Source organism: Ranitomeya variabilis, chromosome 5 (genome assembly GCF_051348905.1).
Source record: "Ranitomeya variabilis isolate aRanVar5 chromosome 5, aRanVar5.hap1, whole genome shotgun sequence".
In the NCBI taxonomy this organism is placed as follows: domain Eukaryota; kingdom Metazoa; phylum Chordata; class Amphibia; order Anura; family Dendrobatidae; genus Ranitomeya; species Ranitomeya variabilis.
This window is the reverse complement of record NC_135236.1, coordinates 396,192,452-396,209,850: the sequence shown is the minus strand read 5'-3', so window position 1 is coordinate 396,209,850 and position 17,399 is coordinate 396,192,452. Positions and strand designations below refer to the sequence as shown.

Below are 17,399 nucleotides of genomic sequence, written 5' to 3'. Positions count from 1 at the left end.
GACACGGTCAACACAACCAAAAGTAAAGTTTATTAATGAGAAATCTTATTATCATTGTAGAAAATTACTGGTACAGATGTAATTACAACAGGACATTTACACAACATTGTCCCGCCATGACACATGTCCAATATCTGAATCAAAAAGGCAGCAAATTGGTCCAGCATGTGACCAACGGCTGCAGTTGACCGCAGCGGGTGATGCTGGAAATCGGGCAGTGGGTGTGCAACTGGTTCATCCAGTTCAATGTTGGGTTACTCCTTAACCATTATATAATTGTGCAGAACCACACAGGCTTTGACCACCTCGTCGACGGTTTCCACTTTTAGATTTATGGCTGATGCAAGAATGCGCCATTTAGCAACCAGAATGCCAAAGGTACACTCTACAGTTCTTCGGGCCCTGGTCAGTCTGTAGTTAAAGATCCTTCTAGTGTGGTTCAAGTCCCGACTGGAATAGGGCTTCAGTAGGTTTTCACACATCTGAAAGGCCTCATCCCCAACCATAACAAATGGCATCGGTGGACCTTGAGTGTTGGGGAGAGGTTGTGGCGGGGGAAAATTGAAATTGTTGCCATACACACGGCGGCCCATATCCGAGTTCTTGAAAGTCTGGGAATCGTTGCCACGGCCAAAAGCTCCAATGTCCACGGCGATGAAGCGACAGTTCGCATCGGCTATTGCCATGAGCACAACAGAAAAATATTTTTTGTAATTGAAGTACTCCGATCCTGTTCTGGCAGGTTTGATAATGCGAATGTGCTTTCCATCCACCGCTCCTAAACAGTTGGGGAAATTACACACACTCCAGAATTTTTCCGCAATTTCAAGCCACATGTCCAAGGTGGGTAGGGGTATAAACTCATCCCGGAGTACATTCCACAAAGTCCGGCAGGTGTCCACAACTATTCCGGACAGGGTGGATATTCCAAGCCGGTATTGGAAGTGGAGGGATGATAAACTCTCTCCGGTTGCAAGAAATCTGGAAGAAAAACAAACACAAAAAACATTACAATCTATTCTTTTTATGGTGTGGTTACGCTAAAGAAAGAAAGGAAAATACCCAAAAAATACATGTCAGAAAACACTAAATTTGGACTGTCATTGGTTTAGATTTTGAACGTACCTTAATGTAACCAGCAGACGTTCCTCCGGTGGAATCGCTCTACGGAGCTGTGTTGTGAATTCCGTTCTCGGACTCCCTCATGTGGTCATGAATGGTACTTTGGTTAGTTCTGCTCTTGGACTCCCTCTGGTGGCTTTGAGCGGAACTGCTGGTCACTGAGGTTGGCTTTTTCAGCTGCTCTCGTTTATTGCTATGTTGGCTTCCCTATTTAACTCCACTCAGATCGTTACTTCATGCCAGCTGTCAATGTTCAGTATTGGTTCAGATCTCTCTTGGACTTCTCTGAGGACCTGTCTACTCCAGCAGAAGCTAAGTCTTTGCTAGTTCATTTGTTGTTACTGCTTCCTGAATATATTTCTTAGTACTGCTAATTTCTAGTCCAGCTTGCTATCATGATATTCCCTTGCTAGCTGGAAGCTCTAGGGGTGCAGAGGTGCACCTCCACACTGTGAGTCAGTGTGTGGAGTCTTTTTGCTTACTCTGTGTGGTTTTTTGTAGTCTTTTGTACTGACCGCATAGTTCCCTTTTCTATCCTCTGACTATTTAGTGAAGTCTGGCCTCCTTTGCTAAAACCTGTTTCATTCCTGTGTTTGTGACTTTCCTCTTAACTCACAGTCAATATATGTGGGAGTCTGCCTTTACCTTTGGGGAATTTCTCTGAGGCAAGGTAAGGCTTCTATTTCTTTCTTTAGGTGTAGTTAGTTCTTAGGCTGTGAAGAGGCGTCTAGGGAGAGTTAGGTACGCTCCACGGCTATTTCTAGTATGTGTGATAGGAGTAGGGTTTGCGGTCAGCAGAGTTTCCACTTCCCAGAGCTAGTTCCGATTTTGAGTTTACTCATCAGGTCATTCCGGGTGCTCCTAACCACCAGGTCCATAACAGAGCTGGGTGTCCTGTCGCCGTATGGCTTCTTGAACACGAGCAAGCAAATCCCGGAACGAGTCTTGCGACATCCTTGTGTATTCCTGGAATTTCTCCGGGTTGGCATTAAGCTTGCCATACAGCGTGTGATAGGCTCCACGGCTCTCACGTAGTTCGATAATGGGGTGCCTCCAAAAATGCCTACGTTGTCTCCATCTTCCGCGATTTCTGGCTTGCTCCCAAGCAAAAGCACAGGCAAGAAACAGCTTGAAGCTTAAATCCAGGTTGAAATAAAAGCTCTCCATGCGAAGATCCATCATGACACAGGATACAGTAGCAAACTGTTAAAATTTCAGTAGCCCTAGGGTCTATATATATAGAGAGCCCATAATACACGCCCTCTGTAGTCCCATTGGCGGTGTCTGGTTATCTTGATTTTTCTCTTGGAAATTTCTCATCATGCGCACCAAAAACGCAAATGCAGGAAAAAAACGCATATAAACGCGTAAAAACGCGGCGTTTTTTAACCGCATGCGACAACGCATATGTCTAAAAAACACCGCGTTTTTACGCGTTTATATGCGTTTTTTCCACCACTTGCAGATGAGTTTTGAACGCTGCGGATTTAAACGCTAATGTGAAACTAGCCTAACATCTTTTTTCTATTGTTTTATTGCTGTTGTTTTTTTTCCTTCTATTGAATAACAAAGAAACTGCTAGCATGCTTTAAAACAGTGTTTCCGAACCTCCAGTCCTCACGGCCCCCAACAGATCATGTTTTCAGGATTTCCTGAGTAATTCACAGGTGGTGGAAGAATCTACCAAGCATCAGGAGTTCTCTCACCCGTGCGATACTATGAAAATTGTAAAAGTATGATCTGTGGGGGACCATGAGGACTGGAGTATGGGAAACACTGCTTTAAAGCAAAACAATGGAAAACACTCCAAAAGAAGTCACAGCATCTTTTGAGCTTTCCCATTGATTTGCATTGTAAAGTACAGAGCATCATCTAAGCGGAAAACACCAGAAGAATGGTCATGTCACTTCCTTCATGTCACTTCCTTTAACCACTTGGCAGTTTTAGAAGCTGGAAATGATTCAAAAGCCAGAACATATGCAACGCAAGCCGTTGTTACAGAGAAATACGTATGTTCATTCTTATCAGCATTTTTAATGTGGTTTAAAAGAAATGTGCACATAATCTTTGTGGGGAAAAATGTGTGTGATTTAGCCTAGCCATTGTGGGACCAAGGTTACCACGTCACTTCTACATGAGTGTCACAGCTCTTTAATGGACTATGTACAGTTCTGGGCCATTTCTTGCTCATATGTATAAATTGTTGCTAAAATAGCGTTTTTGTTTTATGATTTCATCAGAGTCACCATTTTTTCTTCTATTTTAATGCTGGAAAGGGGAATCTGTAGGCAGTTTTTGCTGCCTAATCTGAAAGCATCACTATGTAGGGGCAGAGACCCTGATTCCTGTGGTATCGCTTACTGAGATGGTTAGTGAAGTTTTGATTAAATCATTGTTTTCTCAGCATCAGCTGGATATAGGTTCATAGAGAAGCCACTGTCGGAAGGATGGAGAGTGTGGGACAGGACTCTCCTCATGAATACACCAGTCTAATAAGTATTTGCCTGCAATTTCCAATACTTTAATACTTTAAAGGGGTTGTCCACTACTTGGACAACCCCTTCTTGATCTAAATGTTTGGCCCTGATAAAATAAAAAAAACCTATGCTCACCTCCCGTGCTGGAATCGTTCCAGCGGTCTTGGCACACATTCTTCCTGGGGCTCTTGTGTGGTTGTTGTGATATGTGACCCTGATGCACAGGGCTGGCATCACTGTCACCGCCTTCCGACAAATCGAACATGAAGCAGATGTCCAGCCTGCAGCTGCTCTCTCACTTCCTCTTCATGCTCAGTTTGACAGGAGGCGGGGACAGTAATGCCAGCGAAGATTGGGTATCGGGGTCACATGTCACAACAACAGCACGGGAGCCCCAGGGAGAGCGAGTGCCGACACCACGGGAAAGGTGGCAGCACCGGAGGGGAGTATAAGCTTTTTTTTTTTTTTATTTATCAGGGCCAAGCGTGTGGTATGAGAAGAAGTTGTCCAAGTAGTGAGCTGTGAAACTTCTGCACTGTAAGATTTACCATTTATACTTCCCAGTTCATAATAGTTAAATAGCTTCAACCAAATCAAGAAACATTGATGTATTTACCATATAAATAACACTTCAGTGTAACAGTTGATGCTATTTTGCTTATTATGGGTAAAAAAAAAAAAAGAACGATTGGTGCCTTGTTAATAACATCTTGTTAGCTGACATCTCAAGGGATAGCATGCACATTGAGACAGAGAATAAAAAGTGACATTTGGAAAATCAGGTTCCTTCTATTGCAGCATAAAAATAAATACAGTTATACTGTTCCTCTGCTTCCTGCTGATTTGCGAATGACACAGACTTGCAATGAAACATACACTCAAAAAGATTCTTCATAGAAGTGCCAAAACAATCAAGTCAGCACAAGCCATAAGAGGCAACATGTTTTCTTTGCATATGCCATGTTTTAAGATCTTCTGCAAAATCATTAGTGGACACTAATAAAATGAGTGTCTTCCAGGACTACAGAAGTCCTGGAACAAGATGTAGCTGCATACTTAAAAACGTCCTGTTCTTTATGACAGAACTTTTAATTTCAAGCACAGCAAGAAGCTGGGTAATGAGAGCACAACACCGCTGGCAGTCTAAGAGGTTTATTAGAAATCAAACTTTCTGGGATCACACAGAGCGAGCTTGAAGTTAAGACTATTGAGTGCCCCATGGTCGTACACTGCATATCAATAAAAGGCAACATGCTGGGTGTACTCCTCTCTCACCCTCCCAACCAACATCTTTCAAGTGTTCCACATAAATCACTCCAATATACAAGAGAGCGTGTTTGGAGTAATCTGCTGGGTCTGCTTTTTCTAGCTAGCATAAAATTAATCGGTTTCACATGTAAGGACTCTCAGATCTCTACCAATTAACCTTTTTTTAATTCTTTCTCCTAGTTTTGCTGATATAAAGAAAATCTCCAGAATACATGAATTTCTACAAGTCTTAAAGTAAAACTAGCTGAAAGTTAGAAGCAGAGAGGTGCTATTGGCAAAATATGTGTCATCGCATTAACAAAAAAAGATTGTAAAGGCAAAAGAAACCTCTAAAAGTGGAATTCTCTACTGTCCCAGTTGTTGACACCATTATGCACCAGTACAACAGTTATATACAGTTATATGAAAAAGTATGGGCACCCCTATTAATCTTAAGCTTAATGTTTTATAAAAATTGGTTTTTTTGCAACAGCTATTTCAGTTTCATATATCTAATAACTGTTGGACAGTAATGTTTCTGCCTTGAAATGAGGTTTATTGTACTAACAGAAAATGTGCAGTCTGCATTCAAACAAAATTTGACAGGTGCCTAAGTATGGGCACCCTTATCATTTTCTTGTTTGAAGTACTCCTACCTACTTTTTACTGACTTACTAAAGCACTTTTTTTGTTTTTGTAACCTCATTGAGCTTTGAACTTCATAGCCAGGTGTATGCAATCATGAGAAAAGCTACTTAAAGTGGCCACTTGCAAGTTGTTCTCCTGTTTGAATCTCCTCTGAAGAGTGGCATCATGGGCTCCTCAAAACAACTGTCAAATGATCTGAAAACAAAGATTATTCAACATAGTTGTTCAGGGGAAGGATTCAAAAAGCTGTCTCAGAGATTTAACCTGTCAATTTCCACTGTGAGGAACATAGTAAGGAAATGGAAGAACACAGGTACAGTTCTTGTCAAGGCCAGAAGTGGCAGGCCAAGAAAAACATCAGAAAGGCAGAGAAGAAGAATGGTGAGATCAGTCAAGGACAATCCTCAGACCACCTCCAGAGAGCTGCAGCATCAACTTGCTGCAGATAGTGTCACTGTGCATCGGTCAACTATACAACGCACTTTGCACAAGGAGAAGCTGTATGGGAGAGTGATGAGAAAGAAGCCGTTTTTGCAAGCACGCCACAAAGAGTCGGCTGAGGTATGCAAAAGCACATTTGGAAAAGCCAATTTCTTTTTGGAAGAAGGTCCTGTGGACTGATGAAACCAAGACTGAGTTGTTTGGTCATACAAAAAGGCGTTATGCATGGCGGCAAAAAAACACAGCATTCTAAGAAAAACACTTGCTACCCACAGTAAAATTTGGTGGAGGTTCCATCATGCTTTGGGGCTGTGTGGCCAATGTCGGCACTGGGAATCTTGTTAAAGTTGAGGGACGCATGGATTCCTCTCAGTATCAGCAGATTCTTGACAATAATGTTCATGAATCAGCGACAAAGTTGAAGTTACGCAGGGGATGGTTCTTTCAGCAAGACAATGATCCAAAACACCGCTCCAAATCTACTCAGGCATTCATGCAGAGGAACAATTACACTGTTCTGGAATGGCCATCCCAGTCCCCAGACCTGAATATCATTGAACATCTGTGGGATCATATGAAGAGGGCTGTCCATGCTCGGCGACCATCAAACTTAACTGAACTGGAATTGTTTTGTATAGAGGAATGGTCAAAAATACCTTCATCCAGGATCCAGGAACTCATTAAAAGCTACAGGAAGCGACTAGAGGCTGTTATTTTTGCAAAAGGAGGATCTACTAAATATTAATGTCACTTTTCTGGTGAGGTGCCCATACTTATGCACCTGTCAAATTTTGTTTGAATGCAGATTGCACATTTTCTGTTAGTACAATAAACCTCATTTCAAGGCAGAAACATTACTGTTTCCAACAGTTATTAGATATATGAAACTGAAATAGCTGTTGCAAAAAAAACAATTTTTATAAAACATTAAGCTTAAGATTAATAGGGGTGCCCAAAATTTTTCATATAACTGTATGTATTGTATGGAAGCAGAAACTAAAATCTTAGATGGCAGGTTTGTGTTACTGGGATGGTTTTTTTTTTTACTTAATTTTGGTTCCAGAATTTAGGAGCGACCAAAAGAGCCTGGGTGGGAAAGGTCGCTCTCATACTCCAGTCCAGGTCCTACTGGCCTTATAAAATGCACCTGGTCTAGCTCAGTTAGTGGTAGTGTAATAAGACTGGAGAAAGACAGAGCTGGTGAAGACTCTAGAGGTTAGAGTCTGACTGATAAATTGAGTCTGGGGACAGGAGTCCTTTATAAAGGTGACTATGTAAGACAGCTGTCTTTAATGCAGGTAACGATTAGGAACGTCTAACTGGTCTGTAGGAGCCAGAACTAGTGATGAGCGAGTATGCTCGTTACTCGAGATTTCCAAGCATGTTTGGGTGATCTCCGAGTATTTTGGGCAAGCTCGGAGATTGTGTTTGTGTCGCCGCAGCTGCATGATTTGCGGCTGTTAGGCTACTTTCACACTTCCGTCGGTACGGGGCCGTCGCCATGCGTCGGCCCGACGTACCGACGGACGTTGTGAAATAAATGCACAACGGGGGCAGCGGATGCAGTTTTTCAACGCATCCGCTGCACCATTGTAATGTCTGGGGAGGAGGGGGTGGAGTTTCGGCAGCGCATGCGCGGTCGAAAATGGCGGACGCAACGCACAAAAAAAGTTACATGGAACGTGTTTTTGTGCCGACGGTCCGCCAAAACACGACGCATCCGTCGCACGACGGATGCGACATGTGGCCATACGTCGCAATGTGTCGCTAATGTAAGTCTATGGAGAAAAAACGAATCCTGCGGGCAACTTTGCAGGATGCGTTTTTTCTCCAAAATGACGTATTGCGACGTACGTCACACGACGCTAGTGTAAAAGTAGCCTTAGACAACCTGAACACATGCAGGGATTGCCTGTTTGTTAGGGAATTCCTACATGTATTCAGGCTGTCAAGCAGCTGCAAATCATGCAGCTGCAGCGACACAAACTAAATCTCCGAGCACTCACAAATACTCAATCACCCGAACATGCTCAAAAATCTCGAGTAACGAGCATACTCGCTCATCACTAGCCAGAATGCTTAATGGTTGGTAGGGGATCAAATACTTATTTCTCACTGCAAAATGCAAATAAAGTTATATAATTTATACAATGTGATTTTCTGGATTTTATTGTTGATATTCCATCTCTCAATGTTAAAACTAACCTATCACTAAAATTATACATAAGTTGCGTGTAAAGCCTTCTGTGAGTAACCCGCCCCTGACGAAGCCACTGTGAGTGGCGACACGCGTCGGGCTTTCAGCCCCACATTCAGTTATACTGGTCTTGCAGGAATCCATTCAAATGGGCTGATCCATCTATTTACCTCCTGGGATCCCATGGCGCTCTAGCTTCTAATGGTCCACTGGTCTGTATATTGTTGCTGTTACTTTCCTCCTTTGACCAGATCTTGTTTATGTTTATCTGATTGTCACCTAGCGCACATTTGCATGCCAAGTAGGCATTAATCCTCTGGGCATTTCTCAGCCTGTTTATTGGGGATACTCACATTTGTGGGGCCTATAAGATTGTTTTGGTGTGCTGATCCCGGGTTATGGTACAGCAGGTTCATCTCATGTGGACACATTACATTCATGTATAATAATTTTATTGGGTACTTTTCTGGGGCTTGCGAGTTTATATTTATGGTGTTTCTGTGTTATAGTGCCAATTCTTGGGCATAGCCCTGCGCCCACTTGGTGTCCTGACACAGCACCAGATCTTTCTGTGTGGTGTGCTGTTTGTATCCTATACATCTGACCTACATTGGTCCTTATTACCAGTATCACTGTGTTTATGGGGATTACCTCATTATGGGTAATAACTGTATTCTACTGGTCACGTGTGTGACTTTTTAAATGTTTTTAAAGTGTGTTGTTTTTGCAGTTTTGTTTGCCCTCAATAAAATTGAATCATTTATTTATTATGTGGTGATCATCGTTTCTTTGGTGCTAGATTTCTTCTTCTGTGAATTTATTGTTATTATCTGGGCCCTGGGTTGATCCCCATGATTATTGTTCTGTGGTGCCCTCCATCCCTGTTTGTGATAAAATTAGACTGCTCATGTCTTTGTCAGTGGGCAAACTTACAAAATCAGCAAGGGATCAAATAATTATTTCCTTCACATACATGCCTTAACAAAGTTCTCTAATCTGCTGCAGCAGTTGTTGTGAAATAATAATATAAGAAACCTCTCCCACATTTTTAGCGTAGAAGTTCCCAAGTCTCATCCAATCTATGTAGACTTTTAGCCGGTAAATGACCACTGTAGCCAATTGATGTCAGTAGTACAGCATTATTAGTCCATATGCACATGTTGAGTTTTTTACCTAAGTATTTCTAAGTCAAAACCCGAAAAGAAACAATCAGAGGAAAAGTATAAGGCTGTGTGCACACGATGCGGAATTAGTGCGGATCCGCAGCGGATTTTTCTGCGCAGAAACGCTGCAGTTCCACACAGTGATTTACAGTACAATGTAAATCAATTGGAAAAAAAAAAAAGCTGTGCCAATGGTGTGTAAAAATCCGCATGAGAACCGCTGCGGAACAAAAGAAGTAGCATGCCACGTCTTTTGTGCGGAACTGCAGCGTTTCTGACCCCTTCCATAATAGAAATCCGCAGGGGTAAAAAACGCAGAAAATCCGCACAAAATCTGCATCAATTCCGCATCAAAAACGCACAAAACCTGCGGCAAATCCGCACCTGCATTTTCTGCCAGGAAATGCGGATTTTGTGCGGAAAATTCTGCACCCCAATCCGCAACGTGTGCACATAGAAACACGTCATCACTTCTGTATTTATCACCCACTCCTGGTTTTGGCTTACAAATACTGACCAAATACTGAATGTGTGCACATGGCCTTATAGTTCATGGAGATCACAGTAGCCAACTGACCAGGAATATTTGTTTACTGACTCCTGGACTGAAAAAGTGTGGGTTTATGTTATCCCTGCCAAAAACTAATTGCTCATAGGTTCACAAGTAGATGTTCCCGTGACTGTGGGGCTAGGGCAGGTCATAAAGGGCATCTATCAGAAGGATCAACCCTCCTAAGCTGTCAATAAGGGAATGTAGGTCAGAGAAAGTTGAATAAAATGATAGCTTCATATCACTGATCTAGCGTCTTATTCCAGAGTATTACAAATTTTTATTAATATGTAAATGAGCTGCTATGATCTATGGGACAGACATGGATCTCCCTGGGAATATGTCTGCAAAGCTTATGCTAAATGAAAGGAGGTGTTACCAGTGTGAGACATGTAGATCGTGCGAGTAGGCTGTCAGTCATTACACTTCTCACACTGATAATGCCCCCTTTCATTTATAATAGGCTCTGGAGGCAGATTCCCAACTTTCTGTGGCCTACATGCCAATATAGATTACTTAGGACGGTTTATCCTACTGATATATGCCCTTTAAACGTCCCCAGAAATGTTGGCAACTATGGGTGATACCTGGCAGAAAATGTTCAAATCCCCTATTGGGCTACCATGTAATAGAAGATTACAGAGTTCCCATAGATAAGAATAGGAGGTACGTTTGATGCCACATGCTACTTGCCATACTGTATCTAAATATAGGCAGAAACATGGGTATTACATACCTGGTAATGTGTTTTTTCATGAGACAAGAAGGCACCACGAGAGAGGGGATCCGCCCTTCAAGGACAGGAAACCTTCAAGATAAAAGGGGCGGCTCCTCTCTCCGCATCAGTTGTTTTACAGAATACAAGAGGAACTCCGCAGATTAGTGTACACATAAATTATACATCCTATGTGATTCTAATCACCAACACCCAAGGGAGTGTATAATGCTAACACTGCTAATAATGCAACCAACTAATGACGTGATCAGCAGGGTGGGAATATAAGGGTGCCGTCATGTCTCATGAAAAAACACATTACCAGGTATGTAATACCCGTGTTTTTCCATCATACATGACGGCATCACGAGAGAGTTACAGAGATTTGTATTCTCTTTAGGGAGGGATCACTGCTTGTACCACTCTTCTCCCAAATGTGAGATCAGAAGTAGCAGATAGGTCTAACCTATAATGTTTAAAAAATATAGACGGAGAGGACCAAGTAGCCGCCTTACAGATTTGGTCGATGGTAGCATCTGCTCTCTCCGCCCACGACATCGCCATGGCCCTCGTGGAGTGGGCTTTTAGACCCTGTGGAACAGCCCTGCTGCACTACTATACGCTAGAATAATGGCCTCTCTCACCCATCTAGCGATAGTTTGTTTTCAGGCTTTAAGACCCTTTCTTGACCCCTGGAATGAAACAAATAAAGCCCTCTGTCTCCTCCAGGATTTTGTCACCTCTAAATACTGCAAGATACATCTCCTCACATTTAGGCAATGGAGCCTCTCCTCTTTTTTGTTGCTAGGGTTAGGACAAAAAGAGGGTAGGGTTATATCCTGAGCCCTATGGAATCTTGACACCACCTTGGGGAGATACGCTGGATCTAACTTTAATACAACCCTATCGTCCATAATTTGTGTGTAGGGAGGATCTGCCGATGACGCGTGTAAATCCCCAACCCTACGGGCCGATGTAAGTGCCACTAACAAGGCTGTTTTTAATGCTAGCATTTTATCTGATGTTGTATTTAATGGCTCAAAGTGGCTTTCTGTCAAAGCTGTCAATACTAAATTTAGATCCCATGGTGGAGGAGTAGGGGATGGAACAGAGTCAGCTCTACTACAGGCTCAGATAAACCGGGTCACCCACCTATTGCTTGCCAGGTCACAGTTAAATAGGGCTGCTAAAGCTGAAATGTGCATTTTGAGGGTACTAACAGCCAATCCCAGATCTAAACCCTTTTGCAGGAACTCCAGTATTGCCACTATCGGGACCTCCCCTTCCCGTATTGGCCCTGAGCTGGACAAGAATTTTTTCCATATCCTCCCATACATCCTGGTCATTACTGGTTTTCTGCTACTAAGTAAAATGGATATTAAACCAGCTGAAAACCCTTCTTTTTGTAACAACGACCTTTCAAATGCCAGGCTGTCAAATGCAGCCCGGAATTCTGTGGGTGGCTGAAGGGATCCTGTGTTAGAAGGTCCTGGTCCTCTGGGAGAACCCATGGGTCTGTCACTGACATCACTCTCAGCCAGTAAAACCATGGTCTTTTCGGCCAAAAGGGAGCTATTACAATCACTCTGGCTTTGTCCTCCCTGATCTTCTTCAGAACTGCTGGAATTAGACATATCGGTGGGAAGGCATACAAGAGTCCTGACGTCCATTCTATGCTGAAGGCGTCTACTGCCAACGGTCTGTCTGCTGGGTTTAGGAAGCAGAACTTTTGCACTTTTTTGTTGGCTTTTGAGGCAAAGAGGTCTACACTGGGTCTCCCCCACATGTGTACTATTTGTTGAAAAATTTACTTTTTTAGGGACCGTTCTCCTTGCCTCAAGCAGTTCCTACTTAGAAAGTCTGCTCTCAGGTTACCTCGGATATGCAGGGCCGATAATGAGAGGAGGTTCTGTTCTGCCAGAGCCATGAGTTTTTTTGTTATCTGCATCAGTGACCGAGAACGGGTGCCCCCTTGGTGGTTTACATATGCGACCGCTGTTCGGTTGTCCGATAGGACTTTCACATGATGCCCTGTTAAGTGTGGAAGTAACCTCCTTAGCGCTTTTTCGATTGCTAGGATTTCCCACTCATTTGAGGATAGATTTTTTTCCTCCTGAGCCTAGGGGTCTTGGACCCATAGTGTGTCTGAGTGAGCTCCCCACCCCCAAGGACTGGTGTCCGTTGTGATTATTTTGGAGGTTGTGTATGTCCAGGAGACTCCTCTCGGAGATGACTATCTGTAACCACCATCTGAGCGATTGGAGTACAGAGACCGGGAGAATGAGCTTCTGCTCTAGCAATCCCAGAAGTTCCAGGTCATTCTGCAGCACACACCATTGCAGTTCTCTTGCATGGAACTGGGCCCATCTTACTGCTGGTATGCAGGAGGTTAGGGACCCTAACACCGACATGGCTCTTCTTAAAAGTCATTTCTGGCTTTTTTACTGTTGTTATAATTGTTTGATCTTCTCTTTCTCCTCTGGGAGGCGACGCTCCTGCACCACCGAGTCCACCGTTATCCCCAAGAAATTCTGGACCATCGCTGGCTCCAGTTTGGATTTTTTGAGGTTCAGTTGCTATCCTAGCGTCTGTAGTGAGTCCATCACTATTCTGACTTGCTCCTGACAGTGAGAAAAAATGTTCCCCACTATCAGGAAGTCGTCTAAATAAGGTATTATCAGAGTATCTTTCTCTCTGAGATGTGCAGTGACCTCTGCAATCATTTTTTTTTTTGTAAATACTCGTGGGACTATTGCTATCCCAAAGGCAGAGCCCTGTACTGAAAGTGAAGTAACTGGGACCCCATCTGAACTGCCACCCTGAGAAACTTGCGATCTTGTTATCTGATTGGGACAAGGTAATAAGTGTCCTTTAGGTCTAGGACTGACATGTAACACTGAGGATATAGGAGTTTCACTGATTTTATCGTCTCTATTTTGAATGATGAAATTATTAGATACCTGTTGTGGCCTTTCAAATTTATGATTGTTCTCCACGAATTGTCCTTTTCTTTTATAAGAAAAAGGGGGAATAAAAACCTCTTCTTTCCTCTATTGGAATCTCTTCCAGGACATGTTTGTCTAGGAGAGATGTTACCTCCCCTTCCAGACTCCTTTGTTTTTCTTGTGGGGATTGTACTGGAGTCTGCATGTATTTTCTTAAAGGCCAATGGTGAAATTTTAATTTGAGGCCTGAACCCACAATTTGTCTGATCCATGCGCTCGATGAGATCCTCTGCCAGGCTGGAAGGAAGAGAGAGAGCCTTCCTCCCACCTGAGAGGGACCGTCACTGGGAGGGCTTCTTGGTATCTTTGGAGGGCTTGCCAAAATAGAAGCCTTTCCCTCCTGTGGACCACTTGTCAAACTTGTTTCTGTCTCGGTCTCTATACTGTTGTCTTCTGAATTGTTGGGCCTCGCTGAAAGGAGCTCCGAAGGGGCTGGAATGGCTGCTTTGGGAAATTCTTCTTTTTGTCGCCGGCTTTTTCCAATACCTCATCCAATGCCAGACCAAACAGGAAATTCCCTTCAAATGGCAAAGAGCAAAGTTTCATTTTTGCCTGTGTATCTCCCGGCCAGCATTTAAGCCATATCGCATGGCGTCCTGTATTGGCTAATGCTGCTGACTTTGCTGCCAGTCTTGCTGAGTCTGCTGACGCTTCCGCTAGAAATACTGCGGTCGCTCTTATGGTCGGTATTGCCTCTAGGATAGTCTCTCTGGGAACCTTTTGTTCTACCTGATCCTTCAGGTTATCTATCCATATTTTTAGGGATCTGGCTACACAAGTGGCCGCGATAGCTGGCCTTAATGCCCCTGCCGAGGATTCCCATGCTGTTTTTAGGCAACTATCTGTTTTTCTGTCCAGAGGTTCTTTTAGAGAACGTAAATCCTCAAATGGCAGGGAGGATTTTCTGGCAACTTTTGAAATCGCCACATCAATCCTTGGAGCTCTATCCCAAGATGAGGATGCATCCTCCTCAAAAGTATATCTTCTCTTTATGGAGTTAATTATCTGGGACTTCTTCTCCAGTTTTTGCCATTCCCTCTTAATCAGTTCCTGTAGCTGTTAATTAATAGGGAATGACCTCTGTTTTTTCTTTTGCAAACCACTGAACATAAGTTCTTGGGCTGTCTTTTTTGCTTTCTCATCTACCAGCCCCATGGTAGAGCGAACAGCTTTTATGAGCTTATCCGTAGCCTCCGCTGGAAATGTATCTTCCTCCTCTGAGCTACTATCTGAGCAACGAGCTGCATCCGAGTCTTCCTCTGACTCCGAAGAATCCCTTCGGGATGCCACTGAGGGGGCTGGATCTGTCCCTAGATCTTGCATCTGTGTCAGCTGTCCTATCGCTTTCACAGACCTACAGACCTATGATTGGATTAGGGATCTTAGGCTCTCCGTAAAGGAGGGTGTTTCCTCCGCCACGGTCTTGTTAATACACTCCTGACACAGTTTTTTACTCCAGGATGTTTTTAAAGGTTTTTTACACAAGGGACATTCCTTATTTTTAGCTTTTGCCTTAGATTTTTTGGGGACCTCCTATACTCCACCCCCCCAATGTATGTAAGAAAAGAGGGGAGAGATGGAGACAAGAGAAAAGAAAAGAGCAGACATTAGCGTGCTGGACTTTCTCGAAGTTCACTCACCACTCGGACGCTTAAGAGTACGGGTACCGGATCCGGACGTTGACTAGTTTTCTCAATGTCTCCCAGTGAAATCAAAGAATCCTCCTTGGTATGGTGATCCATCCGTACGCTGTCCAAGCAGCTTCTACTGCTGCCATGGCGTATCTGGCTCTTCTCACTGGAGCGAGACCGCCTCTCCTGCACCTCTTGCTGTGGTAACAAATGTTCCGCCAAAAACTCTCCATCTTACACACTACCACGTAACACGAGCAGTCACAATCAACCTGGACTGGTTAGTGACACAGGGCAGCACTTCTGATTCCTTTAAATAGCCTCCTTTCCCCTTTTTTTTTATATAGATCACCTGGTTGATCCTGCCTTTTACTGGCCCTTTAGCGCTCCGCCTGTGTGCTATAATCAGGTGTGTGCGCATACCTGGCATGCTAATCTTATCTGGTTGATCCCGCCTGCACCCCGCGATCTGAGCGCGCAGCCGGCAACCACTTCCGGTGCGTGCAGATGCAATCAATCACCTGGTTGATCCTGCATCTGCCGGCCGCCCAGCGCGACGCTTACGCAGTGCAATTATGCCTGAGCACGCACCCGGCAACCACATCCGGTGCGCGCTCTAATCCACTGATCACCTGGTTGATCCTGCCTCCGCTGGTCACCACATCTAAGCGTGCACCCGGCCGCTACTTCCGGTGCACGCTGATGCTTTCAGTCCCCCCTTGCGCACACTAAGGTTCCGTGTGCCGCATTACCCCAGATGCTGTGCGCACGCTTCCTTCCAGCCGCGCGGTACACGGCACTGGCTGAAGAGGACAGTGAACAGGGGACGTGACCGCGACGTGAGACCGGGCCTATAGGGAACGATGCGCGCTTCAGCGCGGGTACTCACCCCAACATACCAGCGCCATAACACCCCGCATGCTGCCCCCTCCATACATTGTTCCTGAAAGGAACCATCATGCTGCAGGTACTTCAGACTGTCGTGGGGGGGGGGGGGGTGACTGTGCCATGTGCTCAACAGGGAAGCATCAGTACCTCCAAGGAGTCTTTATCTTGCCCGGGCACCGATGTACCTCACAGGCTGCAAGGCCACTATAGGTCAACAGGGAGGGTACAAAGACTGTGACCTCCGAGGACTTAAAAGGTAGCAGGTTCTGCGGCAACAGGGAGGATACACTGACCATGGCATCCGAGGCTCCATCTTCACCAGGGCATTGCCTCACGGGCTGTGGCCATGCTTCGCTCAGGGGGGGCATGGTAATACATGGCCCCCGAGGCGACTACCGGTACCTGGCGACGGGTGTAGCAAACTAATGTCTGCCCCAAACCACCCGACCCAGGCCCAGGCATCCTCTTCTGTCTTCAGAAGTCTTCCATTTTGAGGGTTCCCCATCAAGGACAGGAAACCAATTGATGCGGAGAGAGGAGCCGCCCCTTTTATCTTGAAGGTTTCCTGTCCTTGAAGGGCGGATCCCCTCTCTCGTGGTGCCGTCATGTATGATGGAAAAATATAAAAATGCAATGCAATTTTATTAAAAGTAAACCTGTATAAAGAAATTTACCTGCATTGAAACGCCTTCCACTCTAGCTACACAAGCAACACGATCAAGAAAGGTCACAGTGACTGGCACAGCCACAAAGAAGCCACTTACAAACGCTCGAATGTACCTCCTTCCAAAGATCTGTGCCATCATCTGAACAAAAAGAAGAAAAAGTATTAAATGCGATATCAAAACCAATTATTGCCAAAACATCAATTAGGTCCCCCTCACAAAGCAGATTGGGAATTTGCTCAGTATTTGTATCAAACCGCGAAGGGAAACTATGGAGAAAATAGATAATTTGGGCCCACTGCTGGCTTTGGTTTTCAAACACCGGCCGCATTCACAAGTTCTATCCGTGCTTTTTATGATTAAAACACATACCAATTTTAGACTACACTCCCTGACAGAAGTTATGTCGCTTATCCATGTTATGTAAATAAAAGCTTATAACCTGACGTTAAATTCATCTATTGGTTGTATAAATTATTCTTTTGAAAGCCGAAACCCTCCGAAATGTGGTTTAGGTTAAGAAAATAAATTGGCATCAATGCAGAAATATTGATCAGTTAATGGGCACAGAATGGTCAGATTTTGGCTTGACTAAAGTTTTGTCGCCTGGTCATTTAATGCACCCAATCCTAGTTTACATCCTCACCTG

The 17,399-nt window shown here is 44.2% G+C and overlaps 1 protein-coding gene across 4 annotated transcripts in view; it reads right to left on the bottom strand.

Annotated features, from left to right (window-relative positions):
• IMMP2L (inner mitochondrial membrane peptidase subunit 2) overlaps positions 1–17,399 on the bottom strand; it is a 2,004,242-nt gene that overhangs the window by 1,981,930 nt on the left and 4,913 nt on the right. For 3 of the 4 annotated variants that reach the window (XM_077265075.1, XM_077265076.1, XM_077265077.1), the window contains exon 2: positions 16,760–16,891. The exons of the other annotated variant lie outside the window; for it this stretch is intronic. In XM_077265075.1, coding sequence (XP_077121190.1) covers positions 16,760–16,891 — 132 coding nt within the window. The remainder of the gene's footprint in view (positions 1–16,759; positions 16,892–17,399) is intronic. 4 annotated transcript variants of the gene reach the window in all.